The sequence below is a fragment of the Rhinoraja longicauda genome, chromosome 34 (genome assembly GCF_053455715.1).
Source record: "Rhinoraja longicauda isolate Sanriku21f chromosome 34, sRhiLon1.1, whole genome shotgun sequence".
NCBI classification, from domain to species: domain Eukaryota; kingdom Metazoa; phylum Chordata; class Chondrichthyes; order Rajiformes; family Arhynchobatidae; genus Rhinoraja; species Rhinoraja longicauda.
The window spans coordinates 15,892,800-15,911,864 of NC_135986.1; the positions used below are offsets into that span (position 1 = coordinate 15,892,800).

At 50.8% G+C, this 19,065-nt stretch overlaps 4 protein-coding genes and 1 pseudogene across 4 annotated transcripts; 4 read left to right on the forward strand and 1 right to left on the reverse strand.

Moving 5' to 3' along the window:
- Nucleotides 1-2,674: 2,674 nt before the first annotated feature.
- Nucleotides 2,675-3,058, reverse strand: LOC144609600 (histone H2A-like). Its single transcript, XM_078428101.1, has one exon. The coding sequence runs from the start codon at nucleotides 3,056-3,058 to the stop codon at nucleotides 2,675-2,677; it is 384 nt and encodes a 127-aa protein (XP_078284227.1).
- Nucleotides 3,059-7,010: 3,952 nt separating this feature from the next.
- LOC144609501 (uncharacterized) lies at nucleotides 7,011-7,760 on the forward strand. Its single transcript, XM_078427983.1, has one exon. It carries the CDS (start codon nucleotides 7,011-7,013, stop codon nucleotides 7,755-7,757), a length of 747 nt encoding a protein of 248 aa, XP_078284109.1. The 3' UTR covers nucleotides 7,758-7,760.
- Nucleotides 7,761-8,504: 744 nt separating this feature from the next.
- On the forward strand, nucleotides 8,505-8,816 carry LOC144609516 (histone H4). Its single transcript, XM_078428008.1, has one exon. The coding sequence runs from the start codon at nucleotides 8,505-8,507 to the stop codon at nucleotides 8,814-8,816; it is 312 nt and encodes a 103-aa protein (XP_078284134.1).
- Nucleotides 8,817-9,523: 707 nt separating this feature from the next.
- On the forward strand, nucleotides 9,524-9,614 carry LOC144609751 (U2 spliceosomal RNA; annotated as a pseudogene).
- Nucleotides 9,615-15,218: 5,604 nt separating this feature from the next.
- Nucleotides 15,219-15,680, forward strand: LOC144609601 (histone H3-like). The gene has a single exon (XM_078428102.1). The coding sequence runs from the start codon at nucleotides 15,219-15,221 to the stop codon at nucleotides 15,678-15,680; it is 462 nt and encodes a 153-aa protein (XP_078284228.1).
- The last annotated feature ends 3,385 nt before the right edge of the window (nucleotides 15,681-19,065 follow it).

The following is a 19,065-nucleotide window of genomic DNA, read 5'->3' on the forward strand; positions in this document are numbered from 1 at the left end:
TCCTAAATGGCCCACCCCTTATTCTTAAACTCTGACACTTGATTCTGGACTCCCCCAAGATGGGGAACATTTTTTCTGCATAGAGCCTGTCCAAATTATTTTATATCATATCATATCATATCATATATATACAGCCGGAAACAGGCCTTTTCGGCCCACCAAGTCCGTGCCGCCCAGCGATCCCCGTACATTAACACTATCCTACACCCACTAGGGACAATTTTTACATTTACCCAGCCAATTAACCTACATACTCCTTAGAGTGCAGCACCCGTAGTCAGGATCGAACCTGAGTCTCCGGCGCTGCATTCGCTGTAAAGCAGCAACTCTACCGCTGCGCTACCATAAGATCCCTTCTCATCCTAAATTCCAGTGAATACAAGCCCAGTTGACATATTCTTTCTTCATTATGTTAGTCCCGCCATCCCAGGAATTAACCTACGCTGCACTCCCTCAATAGCAAGAATGTCCTTCCTCAAATTAGGAGACCAATACTCCAGGTGTGGTCTCACCAGGGCGCTGTACAACTGCAGTAGGATGTCCTTGCTTCTAAACTTAAATCCTTTCGCAATGAAGGCCTGCAGCACATGCCTGCTGCTGTGCGGGGAGCTGGCCAAGCGCGCCATGTCGGAAGGGAACAAAGGCAGTGACCAAATACACCAGCTCCAAGTAAGGATCCACACAAGCTGAAAAAGTCAACCACAATCACAACGGCTCTTTTAAGAGCCCCTTAAAGTCTCACTGAAAGAGGTGCAGCACTATTTCAACATGGAGTTGCAGCAAAATTGGTGAGTTTTGCTCCAACATGAGTTTCTAGCTGTTAATGTCTTTTAAATTTTGCGGTTCTTTCTCCTCACTGTCCTGGTGTTACTGCTGTGTTCCCATCCTCTGAACTGGCACGGAAACGTTATCTTATTCTCTCTCAGCTTGTCTGTGTCTTCAAATATTTCACCCAAAAATGTTAAATATCGAACAGATTAATGTGAACACAATACAGTATTTGCATTTTGCTGCTGTTGATGTGGTTTAATTGCTGTGGTGTATGTGATGTATTAACTGCAGTCCGCTGTGTTGTAAGTGCCCTGAATCTCACTTCTTATCGAGATCACAAGTTCTCGGTCCTTTCACTGAAACAACTTTTACATTTCAGTCTCAGATTTGACCCCAGTGTGTGAACAGTGACCTGTCCAAAACCTAATGCCCTTTACACAAAAACCCAACCTTCATTATGTTCTGTGAATCACATTTGTTCCGAATCGTTATCATATGAAATGAATGGGAGGTTAATTCCCAGAATCTCGTATCAGAGAATTAATTCATTCGCTGTCTGTATTGTAAATGTATTGGGATCAGGTAAAGGGTGAAGGGGGGAAACCACATTCACACATTTATAATGTATCTGTCTTAGAGATTATTGTTAAAAAACCTGTTCTTCTTTTGAATGCAAGGGGAAATGTATAATTAATAGCATGACCATTAACACCATTGATGTACATAAAGATATTGGGGTCCCATTACATAACTCCCTGAAAATGGCAACACGTAGAAAGAGCAGTAAAGAAAGCATATGGTATGTTTGGCTTCATTATTCAGGGCATTAGGAGTCAGGGGTCATAGTGTAGCTTTGTAGGACTTTGCTTCGGCCACATTTGGAGTATTGCGTGCAGTTCTGGTTGCCCCATTACAGGAAGAGTTTGGTTGGTTTGGAAAGGGTGCAGAGGAGGTTTATTGCAATAATGCCTGGATTACGGGGTATTAGCTACAGGGAGCAGTTGGACAAACTTGGATTGTTTTCTCCAGAACGCCAGAGTTTGAAGGAAGACGTTATAATAGTGTGTAAAATTGTGAGAGGTAAAGATGAAATAGACAGTAAGACCCTTTTATTCACAGGTAAAAAATGGGAAAAACTAGAGGCCATAGCTTTTAGTTGAGATGGGATGAGTTTAATGATGGTATGAAGGGCAAGTTATTTTAAAATTATTTACACAGAGTGTAGTGAGTACTGGGAATGCACTGCTGGGGGTGTTGGAGTAGGCAGATGGGACAGTGTCAATTGAGAGACTTCTGGACAGTCACGTTGAAGTGCAGGGGATGGAGTGATATAGATTATGTGCAGGCAGATAAAAATTGGTCTTGGAGTCATGTTTGTCACAGACATTGTGGAGCGAAGGGCCTGTTCCTGTGCTGTCCTACATGGGCGAGCTTTTCAAACTTCAGCTCATTTTGGGGACTGACGACTATGTTTTGGTGTTGCTATTATTGCCACTTGTTCATTGGAGAATGACATCACTCTCTGATTGGACTGTTCCTCTCACCAATGAGATTAGATGCTTCACCACCATTCATCCAGGAAGTACAAAGGCGAGGGAGAGAGAATCTCCTTATTTTTAGCAAAATGTCTGATGATGTGGGGAAGCGGGATTGGGAAAGCTTCCGGTCTGATACAGACCTCTTAGTGTGCGAATAAATGATGGTTGAAATCAAGGCAGCAAAGGTTATTCTGCAGGATTTAGAGCAAGATGGGTGAATGGCGACTCATCTCCAGCAGATACACAAGCTGGTTGCACTGAATGGAAATCCCTGCACCCTCCAAAGCCAGTGCTCAGCCCTTCCACAGACAATGTGGGTGGCTCTGAAAAGAGCCTTTGGGTCATTAGATTGATGGTTCATTGATTTACTTGCTCTTGGGCAGCACCCCGCCCTCAGCGATAGTCACCCCTCCCAGCAGCTTGTTGAGCTCCTCGTCGTTGCGGACGGCCAGCTGCAGGTGTCTGGGGATGATGCGGGTCTTCGTGTTGTCCCGGGCCGCGTTGCCGGCCAGCTTGAGGATTTCAGCCGTCAGATACTCGAACACAGCTCCAGCACCAACACGCTCATCATAGTTGCCCTTTCTCAGGAGCCTGTGAACACGGCCCACCGGGAACTGCAGTCCGGCCTGGGATGAGCGCGATTTAGGCTTTGCCTTGGCTTTGCTGCCGGTTTTCCCTCGTCCAGTCATTTCCACAAACTTCGGCGCACAGAGAATGAGGACATCTTCTCGCATTCGCTCTTGTGGCATCTCGAGGAATAAAGTCGGCCTCTTACAATTGATGGTGCAGCATTCAATGTCAATGGTCACATACAATAGAGTCAGAGTTATACAGTGTGGAAACAGTCCCACCTGCCTGTGTTTGGCCCATATTCCTCTAAACCAGTCCTATTCATGTACATGTCTAAATATTTCTTAAACAATGCAATAGTATCTGGCTCAACTACCTCCTCCAGCAGCTCGATTCATACACTCACCACCCTTTGTGTGAAATAGCCCAATCAGACAGCTGCATCAATGTCCAATGATCAGACAGCAACAAGGGATGCGCAGAAAATAACCCTTGTTCCCCAAAAGGGCCTGAAATGTGAAAAACCAAATAAAGTGAAAACTATTCAAGCAATGGTCTAAAAATCTCCATTGTAAATCTGTTATGAACACGGATTCCCCACATTCCCAGTCACTCGATCCTGACCCACTTACAGTACACACTGAATGTGGATTAATTCCACAGAGAGAGATGCTTTTGGTTTAGGTTTATTATTGTCACATTTACCAAAGGACAGTGAGAAGCTTTGTTTTGCTTGCTATCCAAAAGGATCAGAAATCGAGATGAGAAAACATTTCTTCACACAGAGAGTGGTGAGTCTGTGGAATTCTCTGCCACAGAAGGTAGTTGAGGCCAGTTCATTGGGGCGGCACGGTAGCGCAGCGGTAGAGTTGCTGCTTTACAGCGAATGCAGCGCCGGAGACTCAGGTTCGATCCTGACTACGGGTGCTGCACTGTAAGGAGTTTGTACGTTCTCCCCGTGACCTGCGTGGGTTTTCTCCGAGATCTTCGGTTTCCTCCCACACTCCAAAGACGTACAGGTATGTAGGTTAATTGGCTGGGTAAATGTAAATATTGTCCCTAGTGGGTGTAGGATAGTGTTAATGTACGGGGATCGCTGGGCGGCACGGACTTGGTGGGCCGAAAAGGCCTGTTTCCGGCTGTATATATATGATATGATATGATATGATGATATGATATATTTAAGAGGGAGTTAGATGTGGCCCTTGTGGCTAAAGGGATCAGGGGGTATGGAGAGAAGGCAGGTACAGGTTACTGAGCTGGATGATCAGCCATGATCATATTGAATGGCGGTGCAGGCTCGAAGGGCCGAATAGCCTACTCCTGCACCTATTTTCTATGTTTCTATACCATACAATGAGACAATCAGTTCAAACTCGTACAATAGATAGAGCAAAGGGGAAGACACAGAGTGCAGAATAAACCTGTTAGCATTTTAGCACATTGGTTCCTTTGACATTGTCCTCAATGGGATAGACGAGAATCGGACAGTGCCCTAGCTTATAGAATAACCGTTCAGAAAACTGCTAATGAAGGGGAGGATTCTGTTTCCAAGTCTGGTGCAGCAGCTTTCGAGCTTCTGTTGGACTAGAGCACGGCAAAGGAGGAATGATTTGGGTGGGATGTCTTTGATTATTTTCCCCATTTTCGAGGCAGAGTGAACTGTAGATGGAGTTAATGGTGGGAGGTCTGGTGTTTGTAGTATGGTGCAGCGTCTGGGCGGTAGGTTTAAAAACCGAGCGCAGGGCTTTGTTTTCACAGAGGCCCAGGTGCGGTTCGAGTGGCTGGTGCAGCGTCCAGTTGGAGGTTTAAAAACGTTCCATCACACTTCAAAAGAAGTGGTCTGGAGGAAGCCGCTGATTGGTGGAAGCGGACTAGAGGAAGGAGCTGATTGGGAGTAACCCCAGGTTTGAGTTAAGGGTTCAGTGAGTTAAGGGTTCAGTGAGTTCAGGGTTCAGTGAGTTAAGGGTTCAGTGAGTTAAGGGTTCAGTGAGTTAAGGGTTCAGTGAGTTAAGGGTTCAGTGAGTTAAGGGTTCAGTGAGTTAAGGGTTCAGTGAGGTAAGGGTTCAGTGAGGTAAGGGTTCAGTGAGTTAAGGATCCAGTGCTTTTTAGTAAAGGTACATTTTAAAGGATTAAGATTTTTTAAGTGGGAGTGAGTTGATTTAATTTGGGGGTAAGACATGGCAGTTGAGATCGGCCCCGTGGATTGTTCATCCTGCAACATGTGGGAGATCAGGGATATTGTCGGTGTCCCTGATGACTACGTGTGCAGGAAGTGTGTCCAGCTGCAGCTCCTGGCAGACCGCATTGAACGGTTGGAGCTGCGGTTGGATTCATACTGGAGCATCCACGATGCTGAGAAGGTCGTGGATAGCACGTACAGTGAGTTGACCACACCGTAGGTAAAAGATAAGCGGACAGAAAGGAAACGGGTGGCCACTAGCCAGCGTAGCAGTAGGCAGGTAGTGCAGGAGTCCCCTGCGGTCATCTCCCTCCTAAACAGATATACCATGTTGGATACTGTTGGGGGAGATGGCTCATCAGGGGAAGGCAGCAGCAGCCAAATTCATGGCACCGTGGGTGGCTCTGCGGCAAAAGAGGGGAGGAAAAAGAGTGGAAGGGCTATAGTAATAGGGGATTCAATTGTAAGGGGAATAGATAGGCGTTTCTGCGGCCGCAAACGAGACTCCAGGATGGTATGTTGCCTCCCTGGTGCAAGGGTCAGGGATGTCTCTGAGCGGCTGCAGAAAATTCTGGAGGGGGAGGGCGAGCAGAGAGTTGTTGTGGTGCACATTGGCACCAACGATATAGGTAAAAAGCGGAATGAGGTCCTACAAGGTGAATTTAGGGAGGGGGGGAGCAGGAAACACCAGGCAAGTCACAACCACCTGTCACAGGAAAATGTATCGGAAAGAACTGCAGGATTAAATCGCAGATAGATATTTCTCAATACGAAACGTCACCCATTCCTTCTCTCCAGAGCAGACGATACTGGGCCTCCTATTGGGAAATCAGGAAGAGCAAGTGGCTGAAGAGTTAGTAGGGGAGCCTTTACCATAATATTATCCGGTAAAAAATAACAAGTAAATAAATCATATTTCAGACATGCAGTGAGCTGTTGATACCACAACTGGAGTCTGTTTCAGGTGTTGGACTGTTTAAAAATACAGGGCCGCTCATGCAAGAAAGAGACGAGACGAATCCGAATCCAGGGATCAGAGACTCTGATGAGCGGCGGCGTCAGCGAGTTTAGGTGGGAAACTACACGCAACCCCCGAGAATCCACAGCACGGATGGAGCGGAGAGGTAATCATATCATCATATCATATATATACAGCCGGAAACAGGCCTTTTCGGCCCACCAAGTCCGTGCCGCCCAGCGATCCCCGTACATTAACACTATCCTACACCCACTAGGGACAATTTTTACATTTACCCAGCCAATCAACCTACATACCTGTACGTCTTTGGAGTGTGGGAGGAAACCGAAGATCTCGGAGAAAACCCACGCAGGTCACAGGGAGAACGTACAAACTCCTTAGAGTGCAGCACCCGTAGTCAGGATCGAACCTGAGTCTCCGGTGCTGCATTCGCTGTAAAGCAGCAACTCTACCGCTGCGCTACCGTTCCCACCCTGGGAACTGTGCAACGGGCCAACTGTCCGAGCTGTGAATGTGTAGATGTGAACATTGTGTCAGAGACTGTGTTAAAGGGGCGGGCGACTCAGATTGATGCCACTGTGTTTGTGTGTCCGAACATTTCGCCGGATTTCCCAGTCCCTCTGGTGAAAAATGTAAAGATATCAGTGGCACGGGATCGCCCCACTTCCCAGCTCAGTCCTGAAGTGGGAATTAACCGCAAAGTTTACGTTAGTTTCGATATTTCTGCCGAAAAGCAGCGAACATGTCAGCGATCGGGACAGAGAACGCGCTCAGTGCATCAATGAAACGGGTTTAAATGGAAAGCGCTGCCTTTAATTCGTATCGGACTTACTCTACAATAAACATTCCAGTCTCAGAGATGTACCGAGGTCAGTCTGTGTCTCCGAGGTGTCCGATTTTTATTGGAATTGGAGGGTTTTTGAAGACAGAGAAACACAACGAGGCGGAGGGGCCGGGAGCTGACAGCAGGATGTCTCCGCCCCGTCCGCTCGCTGCCTTTAAGTTGCTCTCTGTCGCCGCCACTCGATTAATTTCTCACTCAGTCCTGAGTGTCAGAGAGAGCTTGTGCAGAGTCGCCGACATGACCGAGACCGCAGCCGCCGAAGCGGCTCCTCAAGCAGTCCCCGCCGCTAAAATCAAGGCCCCCAAGAAGAAGAAGGCGGCCGCCCGGAGCAAAGCAGCCGGTCCAAATCTGGGCGGCCGGATCGACAAGCTTGTTGCGGATTGCCACGATCGCCATGGGCTGTCTTTAGTTGCGATAAAGAAGGGTCTGGCCGCCGAAGGCGTCGATCTGATGAAGTCCCGCCGCCTGATCCTGTTGTGCATCAGGAAGAGAGTAGCAAACGGTGTCCTGGTTCAGAACAAGGGCTCCTTCAAGACCGGTAAGGGAGAAGCCGCCGTGAAACCGATAAAGAAAGCGAAGGTTCCTGCAGCCAAGACATCCAAGAGCAAGAAACCGACGGCCAAGAAAACCCCGATCAAGAAATCATTGGCAAAATCTACCACCAAGAAACCAACGGTGAAGAAATCTCCCGCCAAGAAAGTTGGGGCCAAGAAACCAGCGGCTAAAAAAACGGCGGCGAAGAAAGTATCGCCCAAGAAGGCATCGCCGATAACACCCAAAAAGGTCGCAGTGAAAAAGGCAGGAAAGAAGCCGATAAAACGTCCGGTGAAGCCGAAATCGGCTAAACCCAAGAGGGCAGTGACCAAAAAGTGAATTAAAAAGCGCACATTGTAAAGACCTGAACCCAACGGCTCTTCTCAGAGCCACTCACATTTCTCAGGAAAGAGCTGATCCAGACCCAAGCGATCCCTGTCCCGGGACAAGCTCAGTGCCAGCGGGGGAAATCATTTAAATTACCGGGGGTCCCTCGTAACTCGCTGACATTCGCTGCATCCCCCATCCCTCCCCCCGGTATCGTGTCTGGAATACAACTAAATGGTGTGACCGGGCTCAGCATCACTCGGACTGGGCATACGTTTGGCTTCAAGCTGAATTTAAAGCCTTTCATTGTCAGTGAGACGGTAACACTGACAGATCCCCGTCTCAGCCCAAGCACCAACTAGGTATGTTTCCCAAATCATCCTTTAAAGCGACTGTAAACTGCTGAACCGCGTGGGGTGGGCGATATGGGCAGAGGGAACGGACTCCGAGAATGAACTGGAAGGAGACAAATTAATTTGACACAGCGATAATACCACTGAGTGACTTCCCGCGGAATGCCTGTCTCTGACAGTTTGTCCGGAGCGCTAATTTTCGGATCGATTGGCGACTAACCGTTGGAAATTGGTTTCAGGAATCTGGGATATGAGAGGAATATGAGAGGGTGCTGTCTGTCACGTTGTCTCCTCCTCTCTCCGCCTCTCTCTCTCTGCATATCTCGGGCAGGTCGGGGCGCTGTGTATAAAAGGAGACAACAGCAGTCAGTTTATTATTGAGCAGCGACTCGAGTGAAGCAGCATCATGTCTGGCCGAGGGAAAGGAGGCAAAGGTCTGGGCAAAGGCGGAGCAAAGCGGCACCGAAAAGTACTTCGCGATAACATCCAGGGCATCACCAAGCCAGCCATCCGCCGCCTGGCTCGGCGTGGCGGGGTCAAGCGGATCTCGGGTCTGATCTACGAGGAGACCCGCGGGGTGCTGAAGGTTTTCCTGGAGAATGTGATCAGGGACGCGGTCACCTACACCGAGCACGCCAAGCGCAAGACGGTCACTGCCATGGATGTGGTGTACGCCCTGAAACGCCAGGGCCGCACTCTCTACGGGTTCGGCGGCTAAATAACTACCCCTTTATTCGAACTCAAAACAAAGGCTCTTCTAAGAGCCGCCCACAGCCTCACAGAGAGAGCAGTGACTCGGGAGTGAGAGTAGATGCAGATTGTAATGTGCTTTATGAAACGAGTTATTCGACCACTGAACACAAGAGTGTTCACCGCGGTCATTAGAAATGCAAAGAACACCGGCAGCCCACAGTAAAAGACCACACAAGGCGATGTCAGTTTCCCTTTTACCTTTATACCTCATGATTACTGCAGCAACAGGAGGGTCGACTCGAAACCGTTCTCTGGGTAACCGTCGCTTATTTCCAGTCACGAGCAGAGCTGAATTCCGTCTGCACCGGGATCCGGTATGTAAATCCGCGCCGCGTATTCAGTCCATCGTTTAAGCGAGAAGTTAAAGTGGATTTAACAGTGGATTTGGTGATAAGTTGACAAAAACTGGATTCATTCAGAAATATCAATAAAATACTGCCCTCGGTTCCCGACTGCTGTGAAATTGGCGGCAATTTGAAATTTAACCCGCAACCAATGATACTGCAGTCCGTGCTCTCTGGTTGGCTGAGCTTCCCCCACCCCACCCGCCGGTCACAAATCTCTGTATCCCCCCCCCCCCCCCCCCCCCGACCTCAGACCGTCTGAAACCGCCGCCTGATGCTGACAGACCTGCAGCCACTCGCAGGCATGGGACACCGTGAGTGACATCTCTGCACTTCTCGGCCTTTTGGCTAAGATCAAGTGTAGTATCTGTTCTTGCACAACCTAATGTTCTTATAAGAACAGTATAAGAGCAGTATCTGCATTGGATCATCGACGAGGAGCGGAGGTCAGGAGCACGTGTCTGGTTTAGGGGTGGATCCATGCTGGTTGGGTAACCAACCTAACACCCTTATCCAGGTGGGATGGCAGCAGCAAGTGGAGCTGGAGGGCAGGGTATCCGAAATACCCTGCGTGTATCGGTGAAAGACCTCAGGGAGGGGAACCCTTTCTCAAGGGACCTCTTCATCAAGAAGGTGCTGCTGGAGGCCTGTGGATTCAAGGCCGGGGACATCTTCTGCCTCCAGGACTTCCCAGGTAACGGATATTTCGACGTTACCTTCCAGAACCCGGCGGGATGGCAGAAGTTGCTGCAGGACTTCCGGGAGAAGGGGAACGAAGCCCCGCTGTCGCTCCTGAAGGTGTAGCCGCTCTTCACCCTCCCCACCCAGAGGGAACGGATGATCACGGTGCACATGTTCAACCCACATGTGCCCGTCGTGGATGTCCTCACCTTCCTTGCGCGCTACGTCGAAGGGGCCGGGAACTGCGTGGACATAAAGGACTTGTTCGGGATCTGGACGAGCAAGAGGCAAGTAAAGGTGAAGCTGAGGGTGGACGGGAAGGGATTCATCATCCACCCTCCCTTGGTGTTCGCCATCGGATGGAACCGTGGCTACAAGACGTACGCGGGGCAGCCCAGGGTGTGCAGGAAATGCAACAAACCTGGGCACGTGGCGGCAGAATGCAGGACAGTCGTCTGCAGAAACTGCAAACTAGAAGGCCACGAGACAAGGGACTGTAAGGAGAGCAAGAGCTGCAACCTGTGTGGGGAGGCAGGCCACCTTTACAGGGCCTGCCCAAAAAGAGCTAGCACGTATGCACAGGCGATAAGAGGGGCCGCTTCCAGCACACCCAGGGTGGACGAGACACCTCCTACCACGGCAAAAGCCCAAAAAGGAAAGGAGAGCAGGGGCGATGACAGCGCGACCACCCCGAGCCCCCAACCGGACAGAGCCCCCCAGGCCCCTGCCCACGAGGGTGAGTCGATGGAAGAGGGGGAACAGGAAGAGGAGGAATGGAAGGTGGTAGTCGAGGAAAACGTTGAAGGCTGTGCGCACGGAGAAAAAGCCGGAGGGGGCAAGCAAGTCCCAAAAAAGAGTCCTCTCCCAGGACGAGGCCAGCAACCTCTCCGCGTCGGAGGATGGGACGACCGGGAGGAGCCGACAACGGAAGCAGAGGCAGAGGAAGAAAACGGGGGAGGAGGAAGGTAAGAGGAAGAACGTGTCTGTTGCCCCCCAGCCCCAGGAGACTGGGAGCAGTGCCAATGGGCCCACAGCTCCGGGAGACCGTGAGCGGCACAACGGCAAACGGGCCACAGCTCCGGGAGACCGGGAGCGGCACAACGGCCAATGGGCCCCAGCTCCAGGAAACTGGGAGCAGTGCAGTGGCCAATGGGCCCCAGCTCCGGGAGACCGGGAGCAGTGCAGTGGCCAATGGGCCCCAGCTCCGGGAGACCGGGAGCAGTGCAGTGGCCAATGGGCCCCAGCTCCAAGAAACTGGGAGCAGCGCAGTGGCCTCGCCAGAAAATACACCGTGCTGTGGAAGCCACCAGCCTGTACCACTACCTGTGCAAGAAAAATGTGCAGGAACTCAGCCAGATGATGGGCTTGCTGGAGGAGGACAGCCTGGAACTCTAAAGGACAATGGAGCTGAAACTGGCATCCTTAAACGTGCGCAGTGTGAAGAACACTGCGCGATGTGTCAACGCCTTGCAGTACCTGGCCAGGGTAAAGGCGGATGTGACTTTTCTACAAGAGTGCGGGCTGCCACACCTTCGCTGCTATTGGAGGTGGTCGCGATGGTGGCCCCACGGACTGTCGGTATGGTCGGGGGGCAATGATTGTCGTGCGTCCGGTCTGGGGATCTTGCTGCGGGGAGGGGGCTTCACCATCACTGAGGTAAGGGAGGTGGTGGGGGGGGGGGCGTCTCTTGGTGGTGGATGTTATGTACCGTGGTTCTCCGCTCCGGCTGATTAATGTGTATGCATCACCCAGGCGGAGCGAGCGGTTGGCCGTCCTCCAGCAGCTCCCACCGCTGCTGGCCACGTCTAGACCGCTCGTTCTGGCCGGTGACTTCAACTGCATCATCGATGCGGCTGGACGATCTGGCAGTGCCAACCACAGACTGGACGGCACCTCCAAACTCCTGGTGGAGACGGTCAAAGATGCAAAGCTGCGCGACGCCTTCAGTGACCCTGCAGGCGGGGCCCAGCCACGGTTCACCTGGTCAGGACCGAACGGTTCAGCCTAGTCCCGGATAGACTTCCTCTTCACATCGAGGGCCGTCACGGTCAGACACACCGACCTCGCTGACCACTGCCTCCTTCAGGCCACCTGTCACCTACAGGAGGACCGGAAGGCGGGCAGAGGGACGTGGAAGTTAAATGTGGAGCTGTTGACCCCGGAGAACGTTAAGGAGCTAAAGAGGGACTACGCATGTTGGAGAACTGTGAGGCCCCTCTTTGACTCCCCAACACTCTGGTGGGAGGCAACAAAGGAGAACATCAAGAAGTTATTCGTCTCCAAAGGTGTTCAGAGAGCAAGACAGGGTAAGAGGGAATTGTGTCAACTCCAGACAGATTTGCAGCAACTGCTCCTTCTGCAGAGGAGAGGGGTGGATGTGAGGGAGGAACTGAGAGAGTTGAAGGGCCGGCAAGCTCGGCTCTTTACCTCTGAATCCTCCAAGATCATCTTCCGGTCCAGGGTCCGCCATGTTGAGCAGGATGAGACGTGCTCACGTTTCTTCTTCCATAAGGTTCAAAGGGGGATCTCTGTGATCAAAAGCCTTAGGGAGGAGGACGGCTCGGTAACATCCTCGCAGACAGACATGCTAAAGATCTGCAGATCCTTTTATAAGGATCTGTACGATAAAAAGACCACAGACAGCACCGCCTCCCAAAACTTCCTGTCCTCCATCACGGAAGTCTTGGACGACAGCAAGCGGGAGAGTCTGGACCAACCACTGACCCTGGAGGAGCTGACTGGCACCATCCGTTCCTTTGACTCGAGTAAAACTCCCGGAGGCGATGGCTTACCGGCAGAGTTGTACTCGGCTCTGTGGGACTGGGTGGGCCCGGACCTGCTGGAAGTGTACAACGACATACTTCTAGCCGGCAGCATGTCAGACTCTATGAGGAAGGGCAGCATCACCCTGATCTACAAGCAGAAGGGGGAGATGAATGACATAAGGAATTGGAGACCCATCACATTGTTAAATGTAGACTACAAGATCCTGTCTAAGGCCATCGCCAACCGGGTCAAGTCTGCTCTGGGACAGGTGATCCACCCGGACCAAACCTGTGATGTACTGGCAAGAAAATCTCAGTCAGCCTGGTGCTGCTGAGAGACACCATTGCCTACGTGCAGGACAGACGGGTGGATGCCTGCCTGGTCAGCTTGGACCAGGAGAAGGTCTTCAACAGGATATCGCACACGTACATGAGAGACGTGCTCTCCAAAATGGGCTTTGGGGAGGGAATCAGGAAGTGGATACAACTGCTCTACACCGATATCTGTAGTGCAGTCCAAATTAATGGGTGGGAATCAGACAGCTTCCCCGTCAGGTCTGGAGACAGGCAGGGTTGCCCTCTCTCCCCTGTCTTGTTCGTCTGTTGCATTGAACCCTTTGCCGAATCCATCAGGAAGGATGCGAGCATAAGAGGAGTGACATTGCCAGGCAGTGGGGACACTCAGGTTGAGGTCTCCCTGTACATGGACGATGTCACCGTCTTCTGCTCGGATCCAGGGTCGGTCCGCAGACTGATCAGCGTCTGCGACCAGTTTGAGTTGGCCACGGGGGCCAGGGTAAACCGCAGGAAGAGCGAGGCTATGCCCTTTGGCAACTGGCCCGACCGATCTTCCATCCCCTTCACCATCAAGCCTGACTTCCTGAAGGTGCTGGGGATCTGGTTCGGGAAGGCTGAGGCATGTAACAAGAATTGGCTGGAGCGGATAGCCAAGGTGGGGAAGAAGCTGGAGCTGTGGAAGCAGCGCTCCCTCTCCATCACGGGGAAAAACCTGGTCATCAGGTGTGAGGTGCTCTCGGGGCTGCTGTACTTGGAGCAAGTGTGGCCCGTCCCTCCCTCCCACGCCAAGGGGATCACCCGGGCCGTCTTCCGCTTCATCTGGGGGTCGGCGATGGACCGGGTGCGACGAGCCACAATGCACAAGTCGGCAGACAACGGGGGTAAAAGCGTGCCCAACGTCGCCCTCATTCTGATGGCCACCTTCGTGTGTGGCTGCATCAGGCGGAGCATAGAGCCAAGGCACGTGGGCACCAAATGCCACTACCTGCTGAGGTTCTACCTGTCCCCGGTGTTGCGAAGGATGGTCCTGGCGCAGATGCCACGCAATGTGCCAGTCAGCTGGACATTGCCGAACCATCTGTCGTTTGTGGAAAGGTTCTTCCGGAGCAACACCTTTGACCACAAGTCCATCGGGCTGTGGTCAGCACGGAACGTCCTGCAGGCACTGCAGGGGAATGACTCCATGGATCCTGTGGCGTGGTTCCCAGAGCAGACTGCCCAGCTTGTCTGGCAAAATGCCTCATCGCCAGAACTCACCAACAAGCACCAAGACCTGGCTTGGCTGGCGGTGAGGGGAGCCCTCTCAGTCAGATCCTTCCTGCACCGCCGGAACCTCACTACCAGCACACGCTGCCTCCGGGACGGCTGCTACGGAGAGGAGACGGTGGCCCACCTCTTCACAGAGTATGGATTTGCCAAGAGAGTCTGGAGAGGTCTGCAGGGGTCCCTGTCACGATTCATTCCGAGCAGCTCCGTCACAGACGACTCTGTGATCTACGGACTGTTCCCAGGGACGCATTCCGAGACTGACATCGAGTGCTGCTGGAAGGTCATCAACTCGGTGAAAGACGCTCTTTGGTCTGCCCGAGCTTTGTTGGCCTCCCAGCGGAGCGAGATGTCCGTCAAGGAATGTTGCCGACTGGCCCGCTGCAGACTGCAGGAGTACGTGCTGACGGACGCACTGAAGCTTGGTGCAGCCAACGCCAAGGCCCTGTGGGGGAGGAGCACAGTCTAGGGCCCTTCCGCTGCTGGACATGGGGGGCAGGGTGTGGTGGGGAGAGACGCCCCTCCAAATAAGGGATACTGGGTAAATGTATGTAAATGTCTAAATGAATGCTGGGTAAATGTATGTAAATGTCTAAATGAATGCCTGTATCGAATGTAACCTCCGGAAATGTCGAAGGGGCTTGTTTAAAAATATGTTTTGTGAATGATATTTATTAGTTGAATAAAGTATTTTTTTTGATATTAAAAAAAAAAAAAATGTTGAAGGAGAATGGCCCGGACCAAAGCTTGGTGCAGCCAACGCTAAGGCCCTGTGGGGGAGGAGCACAGTCTAGGGTCCTTCCGCTGCTGGACATGGGGGGGCAGGGTGTGGTGGAGACGCCCCTCCAAATAAGGGATACTGGGTAAATGTATGTAAATGTCTAAATGAATGCCTGTATCGAATGTAACCTCCGGAAATGTCGGATGGGCTTGTTTAAAAATATGGTTTGTGAATGATATTTATTATTTGAATAAAGTATTTTTTGATATAAAAAAAATAATTAAAAAAAGAGAATGGCCGCAAACAGACAGCAGACAGCGCGCAAATCGACCGGAGGGAAAGCTCCTCGCAAACATCTGGCAACCAAAGCGGCGCGGAAGAGCGCTCCAGCCACGGGCGGAGTGAAGAAGCCTCATCGCTACAGGCCCGGCACCGTGGCTCTGAGGGAAATCCGGCGCTACCAGAAATCCACCGAGCTGCTCATCCGCAAACTGCCCTTCCAGCGCCTGGTGCGGGAGATCGCTCAGGACTTCAAGACAGACCTGCGCTTCCAGAGCTCGGCCGTCATGGCCCTGCAGGAGGCCAGCGAGGCTTACCTGGTGGGGCTCTTTGAGGACACCAACCTGTGCGCCATCCACGCCAAGCGAGTCACCATCATGCCCAAAGACATCCAGCTGGCCCGCCGCATCCGTGGGGAGCGCGCCTGTACCCCACCTCCACCAAGGACAACAAACGGCTCTTTTAAGAGCCACTAACCCGGCAGAAGAAAGTGCTGCGCCTTTGTCTTAATGTAATGTTTATCCCCACTCTGACAATAGAGGAGACCTAGGACAGAAAGGTCATCATGGCAACAGGAAAGAGTATGGGTTTGTTTAGCAACCAGGTGGACAGCAAAGGTGTTCAGCGACACAATCACCCAGTCCAATGTAATAGAGATAGACTTCGGGGATAGAGCCAGAGTACACCTGGAACATGGATTGTTCGACGTCCCCTACAAAGAGGCAGGCATGGCTGGGGCCCATGCGGGTGCCCATAACTATGCCTTTGCCTTGGAGGAAGTGGGAAGAGTCAAAGGAGAAGTTGTTAAGGGTGAGGACCAGCTCCGTTAGGCAGAGGTTATTAGATGTTTCTGCAGTTCAGGAAGAAACGGAGGGCTTTAAGGCCTTTCTTGTGGGGGATGGAGGTGTAGAGTGACTGAACATCCATAGTGAAGTTGAGGGAGTGGGGGCTAGGAAATTGGAAGTCATTAAAGAGAAGAAGGGCGTGTGAGATATCTTGGACATTGGTCAGGAGAGATTGGACCTGGGAGGATAGGATGGAGTCGAGATATGTGGAAAATATTTCAGTGGGACAGGAGCAGGCAGAAACAATGTGTCTGCCAGGGCAGTTGTGATGATAGATTTTGGGGAGAAGGTAAAACCAGGCTGAGCGGGGGTGGGAAACAATGAGGTTGGAGACTGTGGAAGGCAGACAGCCAGAAGTGATAAAATTAGAAATGGTCTGTGAAATTATGACCTGGTGTGTGGGATCATGGTCCAGGGATGGGTAGGAAGACGGGGCCTAGAGCTGGCACTTAATATGTTGTTTTCTAGAATAGATAATGGGATGCCTGCTTTCAAAACAACATACTGCAGTCACTAAAAGTCAGTCACTTCACAATTAAAACAACAACAGCAACAAACACAAACATCTTGTTCACGTTAATCCACTCTGAAGGGATAGATCACCAAGAGAAGTGTATGAAGATAGAAACAAACTAACGAGGAAGGAGAGGATGAAGTTTCCGTTTCAATGGAATGGGTAAGAATGCAGAGCAACACAATAGACAATAGTTGGCAATGTACTGTCAGGGCACAGACCTTTACATCAGCAGGCATTGTATTGTCAGGGTGTTGACCCATAACATACACAGCACTGCATGACAGGGCCACAGAGATTGGGTTAACATATGATGAGCTTTTGATGGCTCTGGGCCTGTACTTGCTGGAGTTTAGAAGGATGAGGGGGACCTCAATGAAATTTACAGAATAGTGAAGATATTGACGAGCAAGTTTGCAGATGATACAGAAGTGGGTGGATTTGCAGATTGTGAAGATGATTGTAGAATGTAGAGAAGATTTACGTGGATGTTGCCAGGACTGGAGGGTCTGAGCTGTAGGCAGAGGTTGAGTAGGCTGGTACTCTATTCCTTGGAGCGCAGGAGCACGAGGGATGATCTTAAAGAGGTATAGGAAAATAACTGCAAATGCTGGTACAAATCGAAGGGATCACAAAGTGCTAGAGTAACTCAGCAGGTCAGGCAGCATCCAGGAGAGAGGGAATGGGTGGTGTTTCGGGTCGAGACCCTTCTTCAGACTGGTGTGTAAGACTTATAGAGGTGTGCAAGATCAAGAGACGAATAGATCGGGCAGATACACAGTCTCTTGCTCAGAGTAGATGAATCGCGGTCCAGAGGACATAGGTTTAAGATGAAGGGGAAAAGATTTCATAGGAATCTGAAGGGTAACTTTTTCACCCAAGGGTGGTAGATGAATGAAACAAGCTGCCAGAGGAGGTAGTTTTGGCATGAACTATCCCAACATTTAAGAAACAGTTGGACAGGTACATGGATAGGACAGATTTGGAGGGATATGGACCATATGTGGGCCGGTGGTTCGTGTAGCTGGGACATATTGGTCGGTGTGGGAAAGTTGGGCCGAAGGGCAGTTTCCACACTGTATCACTCTATGACTATGAAAGGCCTGGATAGAGTGGATGTGGAGAGGATGTTTGCACTCGTGGGAAAGTCTAGGACTGGAGGCCACAACTTTCGAAAAAAAGGCTTTTAAAAAGGAGATGAGGAGGAATTTCTTTAGACAGGGTGCAGTGAATCTGTGGAATTCATTGCCACAAAAGGCTGCAGAAGCCATCAATTATTATTTTTAAAGCAAAAATTCACAAATTCTTGATCAGCACGGATGTCAGGGGTTATGGGGATAAGGTAGGAGAATGGGGTTGAGAGGGAAAGAAAGATCAGCCATGATTGAATGGCGGAGTAGCCTTGATTGGCCAAATGGTCTAAATCTGCTCCAATAATTTATGAACTTATGACTACATGCAACACAGGACAGTAATTAGTGACACAGACCCCAACAACCCAGCACTGCCTGTGGGGCCACAGATTCCCAGCACCAACTGCTCTGCTGGACAGATAATGACAGTAACACCCACTGCACAACACTGTGAAGTCACAGCCCAGTGCAGACCATACCAAGCCCAGTGGGAACAGAGAGCTTTGCACCAACCACAGCAACACTGGAAGGACACAGACTCGTACAAACCAGCTCTGGACTGCAAATAGACAGCCCAGTACAGTTCCAGCACTGAAAGCAGGGCGATGGACAAGGAAAAAACAACCACAGTCCTGCAGGGACACCGACTGGTGCAACCTCAGCACGGGAGGGGGAGGTGAATCTCTGGAACATTTTTGACACAAATGGGTTGTGGAGACTGGATCACTGAAGATATTTGAAGAGAGGGGGGGATACATTGTTGTGGAAGTTCAATACTAACGTAATGTGGAACTCATTGAGTCATAGGGCCAAACAGCACGGAAACAAGCCTGTCACCCCAGCTTGCTCATGCACATTATTCCCACTTGCCAATATTTAACCCAGATCCCTCAAAATGTTTATTTCCCATGTACCTGTCCGAAAGTCTTTAAAATGTTATAGTTTCTGCCTCCTCCAGCAGCTCTTTCCAAAGACCCACCATCCTCCAGTGAAAAAGTTGCTTCTCAGATTCCTATTCTTTCCCTTCTCACTTGAAAGCTATGTCCTCTGGTTCTTGATTCCTCTGCTCTGGGTGAAAGAACGAGCACAGAACAGGAGTTGAGGCCTGGGACACATCAGCCATGATCACAGTGAATGGTTGGCAGCCAGATGGCCAGCTCCTGCTCCTTGCTTTGTTGTAATGAACGGACACAGGCCTTTACAACACAGTGCGCCGCATTGTGATGACACAGACCTTTACTTTAGTTTAGTTTTGTTTATTGTCACATGTAAAGAGGTACATTGAAAACTTTTTGTTGCGTGTTAAGTGTTGCATGTTGCAACGTGGGGCATTGCACTGTGATGACCCAGGCTTTTACAACACAGCGTC

What these genes read in the sequence shown, in the direction of transcription:
- LOC144609600 (XM_078428101.1), bottom strand. Translation starts at nt 3,058, where the DNA reads ATGCCACAAGAGCGAATGCGAGAAGATGTCCTCATTCTCTGTGCGCCG.
- LOC144609501 (XM_078427983.1), top strand. Translation starts at nt 7,011, where the DNA reads ATGTCTCCGCCCCGTCCGCTCGCTGCCTTTAAGTTGCTCTCTGTCGCC.
- LOC144609601 (XM_078428102.1), top strand. Translation starts at nt 15,219, where the DNA reads ATGGCCGCAAACAGACAGCAGACAGCGCGCAAATCGACCGGAGGGAAA.
- LOC144609516 (XM_078428008.1), top strand. Translation starts at nt 8,505, where the DNA reads ATGTCTGGCCGAGGGAAAGGAGGCAAAGGTCTGGGCAAAGGCGGAGCA.